We start from the raw sequence: 19,264 nt of genomic DNA on the forward strand, positions 1-19,264 counted from the left end.
GGACTAGAACACACAACCACGCCCGTTCCTCTGTTGCACGACTGCTAAAACTCTGACACAGACCCTCATTCTCTCCTGTCTTGATTACTGTAACCTCCTGCTGTCCGGCCTTCCTGCCTCTCTCCTGTCTCCCCTACAATCTATCCTAAACGCTGCTGCCAGAATCACTCTTTCCTAAATCTGTCTCAGCGTCTCCCCTCCTGAAATCCCTCTCCTGGCTTCCGATCAAATCCCGCATCTCACACTTGATTCTCCTCCTCACTTCTAAAGATTTACACTCTTCTGCCCCTCCTTACATCTCAGCCCTAATTTCTCCCTATGCACCATCACGACTCTTGCGTTCTTCTCAAGGATGTCTTCTTTCTTCCCCCTTTGTATCTAAAGCCCTCTCCCGCCTTAAACCTTTTTCACTGACTGCCCCGCACCTCTGGAATGCCCTTCCCCTCAGTACCCGACTAGCACCCTCTCTATCCACCTTTAAGACCCACCTTAAGACCCACTTGCTTAAACAAGCATATGAATAGCACTGTGTATAATACTTGACACATGATATGAAGCTTAGCCCCCTGCAGACGCATTTACCAGAACTCCCTCCTACTGTCTCTGTACGTTCTCCCTACTTACTAATTAGACTGTAAGCTCCTCGGGGCAGGGACTCCTCTTCCTTAATGTTACTTTTATGTCTGAAGCACTTATTCCCATGATCTGTTATTTATATTATCTGTTATTTATTTGATTACCATGTGTATTACTACTGTGAAGCACTATGTACATTAATGGCGCTATATAAATAAAGACATACAATACAATACAACCAACCCACAACTGCTCTAGGCAGCAGCTCTAGCAGTGTGAGCTAAACCAGCTGCTAGATAGGATCATTGTCACATCATACTTTTGAGCTGCTCACTGCTCACATGTGTAGATAATCTAGCTATTAGCCTATCTCAGATATGCTCCATAAGGAACATTAAACTGTCAACCAGGAAATGAAAGTGAAAGCCAGGGGGAGGGAGATACTACAGAGACAGTATGGGCACTGATTTTGGCGCTACAAGACAGATATGCACAAAGGTGTGAATGAATTTTCATTTCCCTTAAGAAAAGTTGCATGATATAACAGTTAACCCTATAACAGGCAAATTAAAAAAAATGTACATGACAAAAATTGGGTGTAAAATCATTGTACTGTTAAGTACAGTAATTGAGCCATTCAATAGGCACACTGCGAACAGGCACGTACTGAATTGAAATACTTTATTTTAAAATAGAAAATACTTCAATAAATAAATAAATTGCTTTTTATTCACTTTGGAAGTGCTGTACTCCATTTTTCCTCCCCTGCTGCTGTGCTCGGCATTTTTGCACTGAAGATCACATCACCATTATTCCAATCGTTAGGTGCCTTAGGCTTATGAACTCTATATAGTTTGTATGAAAAGCCGTGTGGGACGTGGCTCATTTAAATATACTTTGCAAGGCCATTAGCATATGTCCCAGGGTACCTCATGTGTGCACCTTTTTCAGCACAGGCATGCCTCTCTAATTTATTGGGAGAGAGTTTTACATATATACAACTAGAGATACTACTAAATTGGAAGTGTTCTCCCGTTAAAAATCTGTCACTCGGATTGTCAGTGATTTTTGAGATTTATCTAATCTGCGTTGGATTCAAATTTGAAGAAAAAAACGTGCCGATCTCTAATCACGGCTTAATGGATTGCTCACGTACTCCCTCTGTTATCTCAGAACATACGCTTTGGAATAAGAGAATGAAAGTTAAAGCATTATCACATGGCTGGTGAAGAGAAGAAGACGAAGCACCTAATGCTATTATGTGTTGTGTCCATACCCAGAATATACATATCTAAAGTCTAGATCAAGTGGGTGTGACCCCCAGGGTGGTGCGAGATTTTCTGGGGGTGGTGCGGTGCTTAAAGAGGCCCCACGCTCTCCCCCAAAGCAATTATATTAAATGCTGGGAGATCGCGCAAGGCCTCTGTAAGTTCCCTTAACTGATCTCTGGCGGCTTCGGGCGACCTCATTTGATGCCGCGGGTGCACATGAAGTCAACGCGACCTCACATGACGTCATAATGTCAGAAACTCTGGTGACAAGGTAAGGGGGAGGGGTGTAGACTAAAAAGTTTGCACATCCCTGGCCTCGAGCAGTGTTTCTCAACCAGGGTGCTGCTGAACTCTGGTGTGCAGTGACCCTCTGACGACAGTGCCGTGGCCCCTGGGGAAAAACCATGCTTGCTACTCAGCAGGTAAATACCACACTGCCTGGAATCGTAGAGACTGCGATCATCCTCATTGGTCCTATACCCATGGTACTTAACTACAGTATGGCCCTGGAGGATATTCCCCGGGACCTCCCCCATTTGCCCTAGGGGCAGCGGGCCGACTTCCTACACTTGTGGTGGTCGTGCACTGGGGTAGCCGTACTCTGGACCAAAGTATACAGACAGGTTCAAAATTTACTAGATTTCATATGGAGATTAGACCCTTGGTCGTGCTTATTGAACATGCCCTTCCAGGACCTTGATCAACACATAAATAAATGAATATCAAACATAGTGGTGACTAGATACGCCATAGCCCTACACATGAAGAAACCAAACCTCCCCACTATTGGATACATTAAAAACAAAATCTGATCCATTCTCCAAATGGAGACAATGACAAGTTTTTGGAGAGACTTCATCTCCAAGTTCCAGAGGATGTGGCAGCCATGGCTAATATAATCACAGTATCTGAGGCTCAGCTGCCCAAACACTGGAAGAATCCTTGGTTCCGCTTTAAATCCCTATGGAGCAACAGTGGCCGGTTGTGCCACCTCTCTCCGACAAAGGGCAGCTGACGGCCACTGACTAAGCCAACGGTACCTAGAATCAAAACCCGTCAGCAGCCTAGGGCCCTAACAACCCCTTGGAGTTACGTGTTTTACAACCCCCTGGAGTTACGTGTTTTACAAGCCCCTGGAGTTATGTGTGCCAGATTCCAGCTCACCTGTATTCACTTGAACTGTAAATATGCACCCACTGTATGTATCTTTGTTATTTCAAACCAATGTACTAATATACAACTGTACCACTGATCTGAGGTGGGAAATTCTGGGTCCCCCCAGCCCCCCGTTCTCATTTTTTCTTTTCTGTACCTCCCCATGCTCCCTTCTTTTTCCTTTGTGTGATCTCATTGTTGTATGATTTCAGAATCTGTTGCAAAACCAATAAATTATGAGTATTCAAAAATAAATAATAAGGAAGCTGTTATATGACAGAGCTTCTTTTTAAACTTTATCTCAGTTCTGAGTGAACTGACAGAACAATTAATAGATCTGTAGGAATCCTGCAACGCTTCCTACAGTGTACAGTGTCTCCCAGTTGGGCCACCAGTTAAGTAGAGATCACAAACACTTACAGGAACTTACCTTGGTATTCCACTTCATCCCACCTGCAGACTGTTGGCTATATCTGGATAACACCCCCACCCCCTCAGCTAACAACCCTGGGATTGCTATCGCTTATGCAAAGCGTTAGCAGAGACCACTGATCTCCCGTACAGAACACAGAGAACATTGTCCGACTTCAGTATTGAAACACCGAGAATATCTGTTTGCCAATGCATATAAATTCCATGGCTACAAAACCTTGTTTGCTTCATAAAAGAAGGAAACATTCTGTTCCTGCAACGGAAACGGTGGCGACTGTTTTAATGCGCAGGGCTGGAACATAATGAACACAACTTTACTTTAGTGCGGAATCTGCACTCAGCTAAAAATACACGGTTAGATGTCGTAGGCTTAAAAATTGGCACAACGATGCGAGTCCAGCAAGTGTGGCTATATAAATGTTGACTAAACCAATATACTTTACTTTCATATACGGAATTTGTGTGTTCTTTCTCAGGCTTCAGTTTTACCTGTGTGTTGTTGTTAAAATTACTTTTTTGTTCCTAAAGGTAAAAATATTCATTGCAACCCCCTACCCCCCCCCCCCCAAAACCAGTACTACAGGACAGCAGCACAGAGTATAAGTACAGTACTGTACATATTAAATACATCAGCCTTAATTTCCATACGTATAGCCCATGTATATTGCTTTGACAGTTATCTGTTCAGAGGACAGTATCCCATTTTTTAAATGTGTATGATTTTTGTTCTAGAGCTGAAGTCCTACGTGCGATGAACATGATGCCTGCTCTTCCCCATCTCTTTGTGGGACTTCTCCTAGGCCTCAGCGAGGCCCTGGTTTCTCCAGAGAGTCTGAAACGTAAGTCACAAAGAAACCCCGGTCGCTATTAAGGAGGAAAGGGCACTAATCAGTGTTCAAGGTGTAAACGTGTACAGTACCACTAATATTGATTTACACACTTCGATTTGTCTAATGTTGAAATACATTGGATGTATCTCTCCCTTTGTGTTCTAGAACCACAGATATTGTATGTACCTTTCTATAAGAAGGTCCACAGATATTGTATGTACCTTTCTATAAGAAGGTCCACGGATATTGTATATACCTTTCTATAAGAAGGTTCACGGATATTGTATATACCTTTCTATAACAAAGTCCACAGATATTGTATGTACCTTTCTATAAGAAGCTTCACGGATATTGTATATACCTTTCTATAAGAAGGTCCACAGATATTGTATGTACCTTTCTATAGAAAGTCCACAGATATTGTATGTACCTTTCTATAAGAAGGTCCACAGATATTGTATGTACCTTTCTATAAGAAGGTCCACAGATATTGTATGTACCTTTCTATAAGAAGGTCCACAGATATTGTATGTACCTTTCTATAAGAAGGTCCACGGATATTGTACATACCTTTCTATAAGAAAGTCCAGAGATATTGTATGTACCTTTCTATAAGAAGGTCCACGGATATTGTATATACCTTTCTATAAGAAGGTCCACGGATCTTTCCATCAATATTGACCAAGTTTAGCATTTGTTTTAAATCAGAGTACGGCTACTTTATTAAGCCACTGTGACCACTGGAAATGTATCTGTTCCTTACAAACAACTGTTACTATCATGGACAGAAATATCTTATCATTTTGATCAAGCAGATACAATATTCTCTTGGTGCCTTGTCTTACAGTATTTCTTCCCAAACTCTAATGGGGGAATGACAAAGAAATGAACCCAACCCTCACTGATTTAGATTTTCTGCTAGCCTGTAAGGAAGGCTTTTTGAATTACTTTGCTTTGACAAGGCCAAGAAGTGTTAAAATACAGCAGCGTTTTACAGAGCACTGCAACAGCAAAGCAGAAATATATATATATATATGGTTTTTGTGTCTTCTATCAAATATAGAAAATTTATGATTTACTTACCTGCGTGCTGTCCTCCCTTGATGTCGTGTTGCAACCGGTATTGTATGGTCTATATATATCTATATATATATCTTTAGATATATATATATATATAATCAGACGAACAAATATTGCCACAATGAAATCACTGATTCAGATCTTGAAAATAAAAGAGAAACCAGTAGTTTGGTATAAATATAACCTCTGGTGGTGCGCAAGGACTTATATAATGTGTAAACACACACATACTGTATATCCTTATGTAGCCATGCATAATAATGACTGCGTACATCTTCCCTGTTGGCAGTAAGTCCTGGTAAATAGAGGCCTGCCAACAGTAGTTATGGAGGTTTTCCCTCACACCCTGGTGTGGTGCCCTGTGTAAGGAAGGGAGTGGCTGTATGCTCTGAGTCCCTGGATAGTGACATCAGAGATGCGCCTGCCCCCTGAGGTATAAAGGGCACAGCACTGTCAGTTAGTGTGGTGTTAGCCAGCAGTTGTGTGAAGCAGCTGGTAAAATGTATGCTACGGCATAAAGGATTGGAGGAATACTTTTGTGACCCTAGTGCTGTAACTAGCGGTAGCAGAGTGACCAATTAAGTCTGTCTAAGCCACACTGTGTCCAGGGACCTGGCGCAGTGGTGATCTCCCTAGGAGAACGGGAATCCCACTTCAATACGGGAGGGCGCACCTGGCAAAGGGACAGCACGGAGAGATGTGCGGCTAGAGCCGGCGGCTGCATGGGGCAGTCTGCTACATCCCAATCTACAATAAAGATGTCATGTTCAAAGACAACCCCACTGTGTGAGTGTGAGATTACTCTGCAGTGGCAGTCACCACCGAGAAGAAGTTCCTCACCAGGACCATCTCCCTGCGGAAGCATAGATCCTGATGAGGTGGAGGCGCTGCACATGAAGTAAGTTGGACTCGTAACCACTACCTCAGATACCTGTCCTGCTGCCATCCTCTATAACACCAAGCGGGAGACTCAGGAGTCCTGTTACTTGCAGGTGCACCACCACACACGACCTTGTAATGGGGACCGGTTAGACCACACACGGGCCAATATGAGATTGGGTGGGTCAGACAAGGGGGGTCCAGCCGTTACATTTGGAGGCGCTGCTGAGATACCTGTTAACAGGGCAGGCTTTTGCTAGGCACACGCTAGGAAACAGGGAGAGTGTCTGCTGCCACTTTGTGCTGCGTGGGACGGAGCCAGGGGTAGTCAGGGAGATGCTGGAGCTGCATGCCGCAAAGACGCCTTGGGATCCGTAAGGGGTTAGTGAGTCTGGAGCCGGGGGCTATTGCTGTCCTAGTCGCCTTGAGGTAGCACTAGCGGGGGACGCCTGAAGGGGTAAACTGGTAACTTAGGGCAGGAATTCTGGAAGGGTCCGCACTAGGCTAGCCAACAGTAGGTTGACGCCCAAAGTACTGCATGGAAGAGCCAGAGTACTCTAGTCTCCATTCCAGACCACTTACCAAGGAGCCCAGACTGGAGGAACGTGTTACAGTAGACACAGAAAGAGTGAGCCTAGCCTGAGGTAGTGCAACACGAGTCAGATCTACGTTAGGTACACAAGGTGGTGCACAAGGCATGTTTATTGTACGGATGTGGTAGCTGCCCCGCCGAGCGGAGCTCCACGTACAGGAAATCAGTGTTCAACGATCAAGAGAGACCTGTCGGAATGGAGGATCTGCACAGAGCAGAAGGTCCAGGATGGCAGGGTGAGCGAACCGTCAGAATGGAGGATCTGCACAGGGTAGAAGGTCCAGGATGGCGGGGAGAGAGCACCGTAGGAATGGAGGATCTGCATAGAGCAGCAGGTCCAGGATTGCGGTCAGAGGAAGAACACGCATATGAACTGTGCGTGGACGAAGAACAAGCTACAGAAGAGACTTTTGTGAGTTTGTTGTGGAATGGCGTGAAAGCCGTGGCTGAGCCGTGTTTATCATGTTTTTGTTCTCGGGATGATACCCCTGAGAATAATGAGCATGACAGTGTTATCCGATGGGAGGAACGAAATGGACTTTGTTATACCCCAATTAACAAACAGCCAGACACTGCCTTCAATGGAAAAAAAGACAATACTTACCAAAATGGCGGTTCCCGCGTTCCCGGGACACCGCGTGGGCATGCTGCAGAAAGTCTTGCAACTTTGCATGTTGCTAATTGTTGGTCAGGATTGGCGCCAACGAGAAAACTCCACCCCGATGGGGAGTTTGGCGCGAAAGCTGGAGCCGCGCCCTCATGGACTATGACTCACTCTGCACCTGTGCTGGGTCAGCCTACAAGTCTACGAGACATCCCCCTAGTTTCAACCAGGGGGAGTGGTTTGCAGTTCCACCGGATATCGATGGAGAAAGAAGGAGGAGGGGTTGCCAAACCCGCCCCTGCCCTTCAGTTGCGAAGAGCCATTGACCAGTACAGACCTCTGAAACGAGTGCCTCCGCTGGTGAATATGGCTGAAGTTGCTGATAAAGTGGACCAGAGTCCGTTGATTTCTACACAACCCTACTCAGCTCCAGCAGGCTTCCTGGTCATCCGTGTGAAGGGTGTGGAGACTGTGGTGTGTCTTTGCCTGCAGTGCAGACTGCCGGGCGGAGCCGTGGGCAGCGAGGCCCGATGCCCCCACTGTGGACTGCAGTACATGTGGCCCATGACCACTTTTGTACCGGTACAAGCTGTGGGAGTAGCAGGAAATGTCCCGATGCCGATCGACGAACAGCCGGGAGCACTATGGAACGAGAGTGCAGGTCCCGCGGAGTCAGAGTCAGGTTCGGTGCTCCTGACTGAGAAACCCAACCATCGGAGAGGTGATCACCGAGGAGTCCATTGCCGGTCTCCTACTAGGATACCCAGACCGAACTGCGGGTTGGGATCCTCGGACGAGGAGTGTGCTGGGCTGTCGAGTGCGATGGTCAGAGAAAGAGACTGTCATACTATTGGTACGCCATGGAGAGATGCCATTCCCCGTGGTGTAGAGACGCGGAGTAGAGTGTCTCCAGTACCGCGACCACCCGATCGCCGGAGTCCCACTGCCGTGGTGACTAGTGGATTGGAGGGAGGTCGATACACCCCGACCCTGCGAGGTACTAAGATGACACAGTGCCTGTCGCAGATCCAGGGGGTGGAGGAGAAGGAAGAGCGAGTCCAGAGCCAGACTGGATCGCGCAGCAGACGGGCGTTGCCAGATGTCCTCGTGGAGGAAGAGATCCCGATTGGGGATCCAACCCAAGATGGCGTCGAAGCACGTGCGTGCGCGGAGGAGATTCCGGATGACCAGAGCGGCATCGAGTGGGAGATGATCGCGCCTCTACGGTCGAGCAGCGGAAGTCGTTCACCTCCTGCCAGACGGAATGGGCGTTCGAGCCGGAGAGCAAGAAACCCAGCTGCTGGTGAGAAAGAGAGACTTTGTACCGAAGCCGAGACAGGTATTGCTGGGGAGCAGGTCGTAACCCTGCCTATACCTACGGTTCGGTCCCGTCCCCAAACCCTGTCCACACCCAAGGTTAGCCCCGAGGCCCTAGCTAAAGCCCCTGTCCCCGTCACTATTTCATTCGGGTCCAGTTCTAGCTTAGGGTTGTCTGGGGGTTCCCGGGGTCCTATCCAAGAACGGACTGGAAGCCTGGGCTGGGGAACGTCTGATGATGGATCGGAGGGTGGAGGGAGGATTTCTCGACATGGGTCGATGGCCAGCGAGAGTTATAGCGCGCTGGGTATTGAGGGCGGACACTGGTCACAGAGTAAGAGCCCAGTGGGGCGATCTGAGGGTACGTCCGGGGTATCTTCGGGTGGGCCTGATGAGGAGTCAATAGAGGAGTCTATAGAACCTAGCTCCGAAGAACGGAAGGAGACTAGGTGGTGGGCCCCGTTGTACGAGGGGTATGTCGCTTGGTTCGACCGCACCCGATTTATCCTAGAAAGGGAAGGGGTGGTTGATCACTGGTGGGCTGCCGGGGACTTTGATGACGAGGCATATCTTAGGGCCCTAAGGGTAAGGTGGGATCGTATCCAGGCAGGCCTTATTCTCCCAAAGGGGTCCGCAGGGTTGGATGACCCGGTAGAGACCGATGAGCCCCTGTCATGGGTGCTGCCCGGGACGGCTGGCAAAAGTAGCTTGACCAGGACTTGCCGAGCTGAACGGGCTATTGCGGCAAAATACAGAAGGTCGCATGGGCTTGATTACCCGTATGTCCCGGAACCTCTAATGAGAGAGATAGAGGAGAATAGGGAGAGATGGCTTAAAAACGATATTCAGCACTGTATCGTAGAAAAAGGGGGAGCCATTAAAGGAATTCAGGCCGAGCAGAGGGTAGCTCAACTTATGCGGGTCTGGAAGATAGGACGCAGTGTGTACATGCACAAAGTGGTGTATTGCAATGAGCGAGGGATACCACGGGAATACAGCGTGACTGTGCATGATGCCGCGGGGCGGGAGGTGAAGAAGCCGGATCCTCGACATTATCATTGAATGCCAAATTAGAGTGGTCTGCTTTTTCTTTAGCGCTCCCTGCTGGTCAGTGAGTGAGATGGGCTTGCATTATTATGTCAATGTGATGATGTTTGCCATGTTATTTGTGTGTTCTTTTGCAGTGTTTCCTGGCGCAAGGTACACCAAATTTAGGTCCCAGCCGGGACGGTGGGTATTAACCAGGGGGAGTATGTAGCCATGCATAATAATGACTGCGTACATCTTCCCTGTTGGCAGTAAGTCCTGGTAAATAGAGGCCTGCCAACAGTAGTTATGGAGGTTTTCCCTCACACCCTGGTGTGGTGCCCTATGTAAGGAAGGGAGTGGCTGTATGCTCTGAGTCCCTGGATAGTGACATCAGAGATGCGCCTGCCCCCTGAGGTATAAAGGGCACAGCACTGTCAGTTAGTTGTGTGTTAGCCAGCAGTCGTGTATAGCAGCTGGTAAAATGTATGCTACGGCATAAAGGATTTGAGGAATACTTTTGTGACCCTAGTGCTGTAACTAGCGGTAGCAGAGTGACCAATTAAGTCTGTTTAAGCCCCACTGTGTCCAGGGACCTGGCGCAGTGGTGATCTCCCTAGGAGAACGGGAATCCCACTTCAATACGGGAGGGCGTACCTGGCAAAGGGACAGCACGGAGAGATGTGCGGCTAGAGCCGGCGGCTGCATGGGGCAGTCTGCTACATCCCAATCTACAATAAAGATGTCATGTTCAAAGACAACCCCACTGTGTGAGTGTGAGATTACTCTGCAGTGGCAGTCACCACCGAGAAGAAGTTCCTCACCAGGACCATCTCCCTGCGGAAGCATAGATCCTGATGAGGTGGAGGCGCTGCACATGAAGTAAGTTGGACTCGTAACCACTACCTCAGATACCTGTCCTGCTGCCATCCTCTATAACACCAAGCGGGAGACTCAGGAGTCCTGTTACTTGCAGGTGCACCACCACACACGACCTTGTAATGGGGACCGGTTAGACCACACACGGGCCAATATGAGATTGGGTGGGTCAGACAAGGGGGGTCCAGCCGTTACACTTATGTTAAACCTGATTCCCTAATTCCATCATTTTACCGGGCCGGGTTTTTATTAGCCACTTGATCTATGTTGGAAAATGTACGTTGGTTTCCATAATAAATTATTAAGGCAGCTAATGCTCTGCTGGATGCAGGTCACCCAATCAATAATCTAAATTGGGCATCAGCGATGAAAACAGTCTGATCAAATGACCTCCTCCGCTGATCCTACTGACACTATTAGATTTTATCATTAGTCTATACATTCTTATGTAGCCAGTGGGGTATAATCTCAGAGTCAGACCTGTCATTTCTTGGACTTGTCTCACTGATTCAGAGTCTCAGAGATAACCATTAACATCGTATAGACGTCAATAGAGTCCCACTATAGGAACTGACACTTGTCCATTCCTATTTTGTCCCAGAGATCCCAAATCTCACTGATTTGTATCCTTGGAAGTTGATTAAGGTGCAAAACTGGCATTGGAAAGAGAGCGAGTGATTGCCAAATGGACAGAACGGGCTGTAGGCCAGGAGTGGCCAACTCCAGTCCTCAATGGCTTCAGCACAGGTGACTCAATCAGTGGCTCAGTCATAATGACTGAGGCACCTGTGCTGAAGCAGGGATATCCTTAAAACCTGACCTATTGGTTGCCCTTGAGGACTGGAGTTGGCCACCCCTGCTGTAGGCAAATGTAGGCGTAGGAATACAAAGTTAAACTTCAGTGAATACTATGCTAAAGTATATTAAACATCACTACATTCTCTTTTAAGATTGATGGGTCATTAAATGTAAACCCTGTTTACTTCTCAAGGGCTGACCAGACTGTTCTCTATATATTGTAATACTCCCATTCATTCATCTAATTGATGGCCAAAAAGTGGATCTACTGTGTTTGATGCACTTCTGAATTCAACCCAGCTTTCTTTACAATCAGAACAGACGTTTTCATTATCATATAAATAAGGACGAGCCACCTGTCGAGTTATTTAACAAAATAACATGTTGAGGTGGGGTATGTTCTGCTGTGCATCTTTTTGTTCCCCTCATGGCTCTTGTTTCACATTGCAGAAGTATCTGTAGAAGGGAGTAAGTACATCACTACACAATTTGAAAACGCTCTAAATGGAGTGAAGGAGATGAAACTGCTGATGGACAAAACAGGGGAAGACCACCAGGAAATATTAAACACTTTGGAAGAAACCAAAAAGAATAAAGAGGTAACTTTATTACAGTTTAATCCCGTGGGAGCTAGAGCTTTTGGACATTTTTTTTGGTCATTTTTTTTAGAAGTCTTAGAATAGGTTTTTTGAATCTTTTAGAAGTAAATTGATTGTGTTTGCTTTGTGTTGTGCTAAAATGATCCCTGTTTTCCCTGCAATATTGGCATCACTTTTTAAAGATTCGATTTGGATCTATTTTTCCAGAATACGACTGTGGGAGTCGCCCTGTTAGTAGCCACTCTAGTAATTAGTTTGACCGTTCGATGGTTAAGTACAGTAAATATTACTAGTTTAATGTGAGATTCCCATTGTTAAGTACAAAAACAGTTGACATTGAGTCAATAACCAGTGACACCATTGGGATATACCTTTGTTTTGAACAATGCCAACCCAGTGGCATGTGTGGGGCTTGGGAGCCCTGTAGAGAGGAGTAAGGTCAGAAGAAATCTCAGAAGGACTCTAAGAGATGTGTGCAGAGGTACACTAATGGAGACCAATTTGGGGGAAATTAAAACATGGCTTTATTGAGCCTGTTCCTTTATCCTTTAAACTCTGTACAGTATACAAAAACAAAATAAACACCTACTCCACTTTGGAGACTAAATAGACAATACATGCCCTAACTATGTTTGACTGGCTGGATAGAAAGTCTCATCTGGCTGTGCTGGTGCGGTGTCTCCAGTTCATCCAGATGAAGGCGTTGCAGTCCAGCCGCTCCCAGGAAGATGTCTGTTCTTTGTGTGTCTTGTTGTCAGCACAGCCTTTGTGCTCAAGACATCATCTTCTCCTCATGTCAGCCAAATTGTGTGCTAAGGAGTCTCTCCCTGCAGTTTCCCACAGGAGGCTTTTTTACCGCTCTGATTAGCCAGGTGGAGATGGGCTAATTTACTGGCTGCAATTAACCAGCTCCCTGCTGGATTACTCAGAGCTCTGAGGCATCTTTATTTAAAATGGGATAAGTCCCTGTTACAGATTCATTGGGGAAGAAAAGTCATGTGGTAAATAAGGCTGTATAGGTAGAATTTGGGAGAAACACGGTGCACAATGGAAGTCAGAATAAATAATTAGAAAAAAGTGGAAGACAATGATGTAATTCTAATAAATATTTAAGACAAGACTCAGTACTTTTGAAGATTCATTTGTAAAATCGATTCAATCTGCTTCTTTTGTATCTCCGTGCTAGAGATGAGTAAAAGCTTTGTGCAAAGCTGGCAAAATTGGGATATTCGCAGCTCAGGAAAATCACAAAGAACGGACTACTGCAAATATCTTACTTAGAAAGCACCTTCAGTTGCAAAAAACTCTCTCAAAATGAATTTGGATAGGTTCCCACATTTATACTCCCTTGCAGGTCCTGCTTCAATAACATGCAATAAACATTGGTGATTGAAGGATGTTTGAGATGTTTTTGCCTTTGAGACCTTAGGATCACTTAGGGATGCAACCTTGCTTCCTTATTATAGATACAGTATACAAATAATGTTGCTGCTCGTGGGAATCAGGCTCATTTTGGTATTTTTCTACTAATTGAAAATGTAATCAAAACAAATTGCCAATGAAATCTAGAACATTTTTGCAAAAAAAAAAAAAATAACCATTAACATCTTGTAGACTTCAATAGAGTCTCACTGGTAGGAACTGGTGTCCTCACTTTCTTGTAAATATAGATTTGAGTGTTTTTCCCCTGGTATGTTTCTATGATTGTGTCCTGGATTCTTTGAAGGAAGTTTCCATAGGGGGAGTTGAGACTAAACCAATCCTAATGCGCATAGTCCGAACAGTAATACGTTAAAATATAAAATATATACCTGCGGGATGTTAACATCAGCAGGTGAGTGCGAGTATCTACTTCTGAAAATAGCTATAGACACATTTGGCTAATAGGGATATTGGGCATACGTGTAGAGGGGTTGGGAATAGCGGGGTGAGATTAGTTGCCCCTGGGAGGGTTGTTAGGGCTCCCAGGGGGTAGCTGGGTGGGCTAACCCCTTCATTACCATAGCGGTTGCTTGCTAACGTAATGAAGTGGATTATTCATGCTTAATGCCCAAAACCACTATTAGCCACATTTGGCCAATAGGGATCTTGGGCATGTGTCTAATGGGGGTAGGGAGGCTGTTGGTAGCGGGGGTGGTGGAGATAGTTGGAAAAGAGGGGAATATGATTCTCAAAAACCGGTGCTCCAGAATGTACTGGTGATAGTCGTATACTTTTATAATGTTCATAAAATCAATAAAGCTGGATCACCCATAACAACAATGGAAAGGATAAGTGCCATAGTCAATGATATTCCTGATTTTGGAGAGAGGTACTTGAGTCACAGTATCTAGATGGGATGTCAATAGAATGCCAAAATATGACAGACTCTGACCCCCTCACAACATACAAAATACAATTTCCTGGGATAAAGTTCAAACACAGCAAAGTGTATAAAAGTCCTTTTACTCACAGCCATGTAGATGGTGTCCGGCAGTAGCGTGCTCCCTGCTCACAATTGCGTACTGGAAATGGAATGCCGCGGGGGAAGAAATAGATGGTGCACTGCTGAAAAAATAAGGCTGGATCGCTCAGAGGTCAATTAAAAACGTGTTTATTGGGCCGTAGGCAACATGATAAAAAATGAGAACTAGCAGAAAGAACTCTGACGCGTTTCGTGCATATGTGAGCTTTATCAAGAGTCTCTTTGCGAGAAACGCGTCAGAGTTCTTTCTGCTGATTCTCATTTTTTATCATGTTGCCTACGGCCCAATAAACACGTTTTTAATTGACCTCTGAGCGATCCAGCCTTATTTTTTCAGCAGTGCACCGCCTATTTCTTCCCCTATGTGATTCCATTTCCGAGATGGGGATAGTTGCCTCGGGAAGGGCGGTTTACGCGAGGGGTTAACCCCTTAATTACCTTAGCAGTTAGTAAAGTATTTGCTTTACTACCCTCCAAGGTGGTCAAAGGGGGTATGTGGTCGGTAGAGTGTATTTATGCTTACGTTACCCCCTCTCTAGCCTTTGTGGTCAGCTAGTCCTGTAAATCCATGACTAGTTGACCCTTGGGATACTCAGGGGTTAATATTTACTGTAATGTATTTTAATAACTATTTTATCTTCTAGTTCAAGTTGGTTTAGCTTATCAGGCATATGTACGATATATGATGACCAGTATTTTGGCCATTATATACAAAGGTAAGACAGGGTTAATGCGAGCCTGTACTTGGTAATAAATAATTTGCCATCCATCCAGTTCCAATCAACATCGGAACTTGATATATGGCTGTTTTTACCTACAGATCCGCTATTATGTCTTTTGTAAAATCAAATTTGATGCTTTTAATGAATCTGATAAAAAAAAATTTTGACAGTGCAACGTTGAAAGACAACTATGCATGATAAAAATAAGGCACCTTTTTTGGAGATAATTGCACATTTTTAGGTTACCGAAGTGTGATCTATCTGGGCCATAGAGCATTAAACGGGTTAAACCTTACAGCGATAACTGTGGAGCTACCCCAGCAAACGATCATTAATTGTAAAAGCCTGTGATTACCAATACTTGTAATTTATAGGCGTTTGATTTATTAGGCAAACAGAAATGCCAATAAGGTGAAGATAGGTAATGATGATTATGCCAATTGAGATCGGTGTTATCAAATGACTGTATTTTTACAATACCAGTGTTAAATATATAATCCCACTGCTATACGTGCCAAGGATGTTAACAAGTGCAGCAATGACTTTGATTGCTAGTACTGCAGTAACCGGATGGTGTACTTGGGAAATAAGATGTACAGTAATAGATTTTTTTGCGATATGTGATTTTTCTTAGGAAGCTCTTAAGCAAGCAATGGAGTCAGAACAACTACTGGCAGAGAAGCAGGAGGCGTGCAATGAAACCATGCTAGCGCTGTGGGAGGAATGCAAACCCTGTCTGAAGCAAACCTGTGTCAGCTTTTACTCCAAAACATGCCGGAGTGGTTCCGGCCTTGTGGGTCGCCAGGTGAGTGGTCAGGAGTGAATCCCTGTGGCAGCTGTAGAGTCCTGCAATACACCCAATTCAATGCAAAGAGATTAAGGTGCAGATTTCCTGAGCATTGCAAGCCTTAAAGCAACTTCTAGCCCAAGAAAAGCAGGGGTGGGCGAATCTTTTGCCGACATTTGAATTAGCCACAAACGTTTCTTTGCGTTTCTTTGCACCGGCGGATATGAGCGGTTTGAAAAATGCACATTCATTTTCCTGCACTCCACTCATATACAGGTCTTCCACCCTGCCAAAGAATTCCTTAAATAATGTCCCATAACTGAAAAGTCAGCCCTCCTAAAAGCTAAAACCATAGTTTTTGTGGTATAACGCAGCCTCTGCTATTATTATATACCACACTGATTGATTGGTCACTAGAACCAAATTGGTCACCCACAGATACTGTACATCGGATCTCCATTACATATGCATTATTAAACACGTTATTTTGTGTGTTATTCCAAGCTAGCAGGGGTAATATTGCCTGCTACGTCTGGAACTTCAGATCATTCAATCCAAGATTTACTTTGGGTTGGGCTAGTATTATTTTAATAGAAAAATAGGCACCCAATGCCATGTAAAAAAATGCACACAGCAATATATTGTTTCAAGTTCTGATGATACTTTCTTTAGAACCAAAGTTCAATATAATGATTTAGTGCCAAAAACGCTTACAAAAAATGTCACATATATATACTGTATATAGTAAATACCACACAATGTTAAAATGTGTGTGTATGTATATATATTGTGTGTTTCTTTGCATCTGTCATTGAAGCCATCCTAATGAGAATGATAGAGAAGCCTGAGATACATTGGGGCCTATGCAGAGAGCAGCGGTAGAAATAATTGGAGAGTTTTAGAAAAAATACATTTAATGGAGAGTTTTATTCTCCATATGCAGAAATGGGCGAAATCCGCTATTTTTAGCATTACTGCATGTGGAGAATTGTAAACGAGGAGATGCGCGCAGCTGAAAGGGAGAGAAAAAAATTGCGCATTTTTTTTTTCTTCTCTATAGCCGGCAAGCTCCTGCTTCCTGACAACTTTAGTTGGCGGAGAAAATTGACGAAAATCGCGCCAAAAACAGCCGCTAGATGGCGAGCGCGCCTTCCTGAATTTGGATTTTTTTTCAGACTGGCGAGATGTAGGTTCTCGCCAGCCGCGCGGCGAGATTTATAAATAGAAGAAAAAAAATGGCACTTTTTTCATACCTCGCCATTTTCGGCTGTTTTTAGCGCGATTTTCGCTGGAAAATGGCGAGATTGTTAATAGCGCTGCTCTCTGCATGAGGCCCATTATTTCATGTTTTCAACATCCCTGGCTAATTTACAGTTCTGCACTGCTTGTATCAATTTAAGCTATCTGGAAGCAGGTGGCAACTTAATATATTCCCCATAAATCAGTGCATGGAACATGTTCTTACAGATCCTATTTACAGTATGCAGATCACCAGGGTTTATCTTTCCAACACAAGCCTTCCCCCGGTGCAGACCTGGAGATTTATTGTGTGCAAAAAAGAAAACCAAAAACAAGATACGTAAGAAGTATATAATCAATATAAGCTGTATGATCATACATTTAAATGTATTTTTTTTACAGACTTTTAAAATTCACATTTGTTTAATAATTATTTATCACTACTTTGTGACTTGTTTTGACTAATGATGTGCTTATTGGTGGTTCCTCAGCTGTATACCTACACCGTGGCAAAATGTGATACTTAACTGAACTTTGTTTTGGTTCCTTGAATTTCTACTTTTTCACAAATAGTCAGAAAGCTTTAAGTTATTCCCTAAAATGTTGTTACTTAAAGCTGCAGTTCAGTCAATATCCTGCATGTGTGTTTTTTTAATAAATCAGTTCTGTAGTAAGAAAAAATACTTTTAGCATTTTCTGTTTTGAAAAAATCAACTTTGAAAGACCAATTTTCTTGTATTCTATTTTAATAAGCATTTGCTAAGGCACTGCCCCTTCATGTCCTGTCACAAGCCCTGGCACACCCCTTCGTCAGCCCTGCCCTCCCTCTAGCACATGTCAGTGCAGGAGTGCTCATGAATATTCATGAACTTCCACTGACTGACAGAAGCAGATGAAAAACATATGCCATAATCTAAAGATGTCGCCAAATTTCGCCGATCAATACATGGAGAACGAATTGACCTGCAGCTATACAGTTCTTTAGGTAATTAGAGATTGCCCACATAAAACTATTGAATTAAAAAAATAAATTAAAAAAAAAAAAAGACTGAACTGCAGCTTTAAGTCCTTTCTTCAGAATGGAGTCGCTTAGTACTACTGTAGGAGCACTGTCCTTCGAGTTGAATAGCATTGTTTTAATCAGTGCCATCTCTTTTTGGTCTCCCTGTACTGTACCTGTCACCAAAATTAGGTTGTAAGCTTTTTGAAGCAGGCACTGGAGCAAAAATGGTATGCACAGGGCTGTTTAAATGACAGTATTAGCACCATGTCAGAAACAAATGATATTATTATTATTTTTCCTTGAATATGCAGTTTGAAGAATTCCTAAATAGATCTTCTCCGTTTTCCATCTTGGTAAATGGAGAGAAAATCGATACCCTGACACGAGAGGACGAGAAGCAGCACATGACCCTGGAAGACTTGGAGGCCGGCTATAGCACTGTGGAGGATAGCGTGGAGGACATATTTCAGGAGAGCATGAAAGCCTTTAGACATATGAAGCCATTCTTCCCCAATCCCTTCCGTGGTGGCTTTGGAGAGCCTCTGAGGGATCCTTTCATCCAACCACATCTCAGTTTCCCCTTTTCAGTCTCTGCAACGCGCAGGGAACGGTCCCCATCATTTGAGCCATTTTTTTCCGGTCATTTTGAGTCACTCTTTAAAGCTGCACAGAAAATGATGGAGAGAAGCCACCAGTTAGCACAAGGACCATTGTTGAACGGAAGAGATTCTAGAGAAGGTAACGGGCATAGTATTTTTAACTGTAATATACTGTATATAAAAATGTTTAATGCATCTTTTTAGTTCAGTTATTCCCAGTTTTTCTATCACGCGCAGACCGATGTCCACCGGCAGATTTGAAGATCCGACGCCCCGAGGCACTTACGTGTGGTAGCCGCCGCCTTGCTGCCGCCCTCCTTCTCCTTCCGAATCGCGGCATCAAATGATTGAAGTTGGCGATGTCACGCGGTGTCGCGTTGCCATGGTAGCACGACGTCATGCCATCAGTTGA

The 19,264-nt window shown here is 44.5% G+C and overlaps 2 protein-coding genes across 4 annotated transcripts in view; one reads left to right on the forward strand and one right to left on the reverse strand.

Annotated features, from left to right (window-relative positions):
- SCARA3 (scavenger receptor class A member 3) overlaps positions 1–3,451 on the reverse strand; it is a 106,584-nt gene extending 103,133 nt beyond the window's left edge. Inside the window, exon 1 of the mRNA XM_075598728.1 lies at positions 3,433–3,451. The gene's annotated coding sequence lies outside the window, so the exon portion shown is untranslated. The remainder of the gene's footprint in view (positions 1–3,432) is intronic.
- The window catches only part of CLU (clusterin), a 57,778-nt gene that overhangs the window by 13,214 nt on the left and 25,300 nt on the right, over positions 1–19,264 (forward strand). For all 3 annotated transcript variants that reach the window (XM_075598731.1, XM_075598730.1, XM_075598729.1), the window contains exons 2-5: positions 4,167–4,273; positions 11,890–12,038; positions 15,859–16,029; positions 18,565–18,991. In XM_075598731.1, the coding sequence (XP_075454846.1) occupies positions 4,186–4,273; positions 11,890–12,038; positions 15,859–16,029; positions 18,565–18,991 (835 nt within the window). In that variant the 5' untranslated portion in view covers positions 4,167–4,185. The remainder of the gene's footprint in view (positions 1–4,166; positions 4,274–11,889; positions 12,039–15,858; positions 16,030–18,564; positions 18,992–19,264) is intronic.

The sequence above is a fragment of the Ascaphus truei genome, chromosome 4 (assembly GCF_040206685.1).
Source record: "Ascaphus truei isolate aAscTru1 chromosome 4, aAscTru1.hap1, whole genome shotgun sequence".
Lineage (NCBI taxonomy): Eukaryota > Metazoa > Chordata > Amphibia > Anura > Ascaphidae > Ascaphus > Ascaphus truei.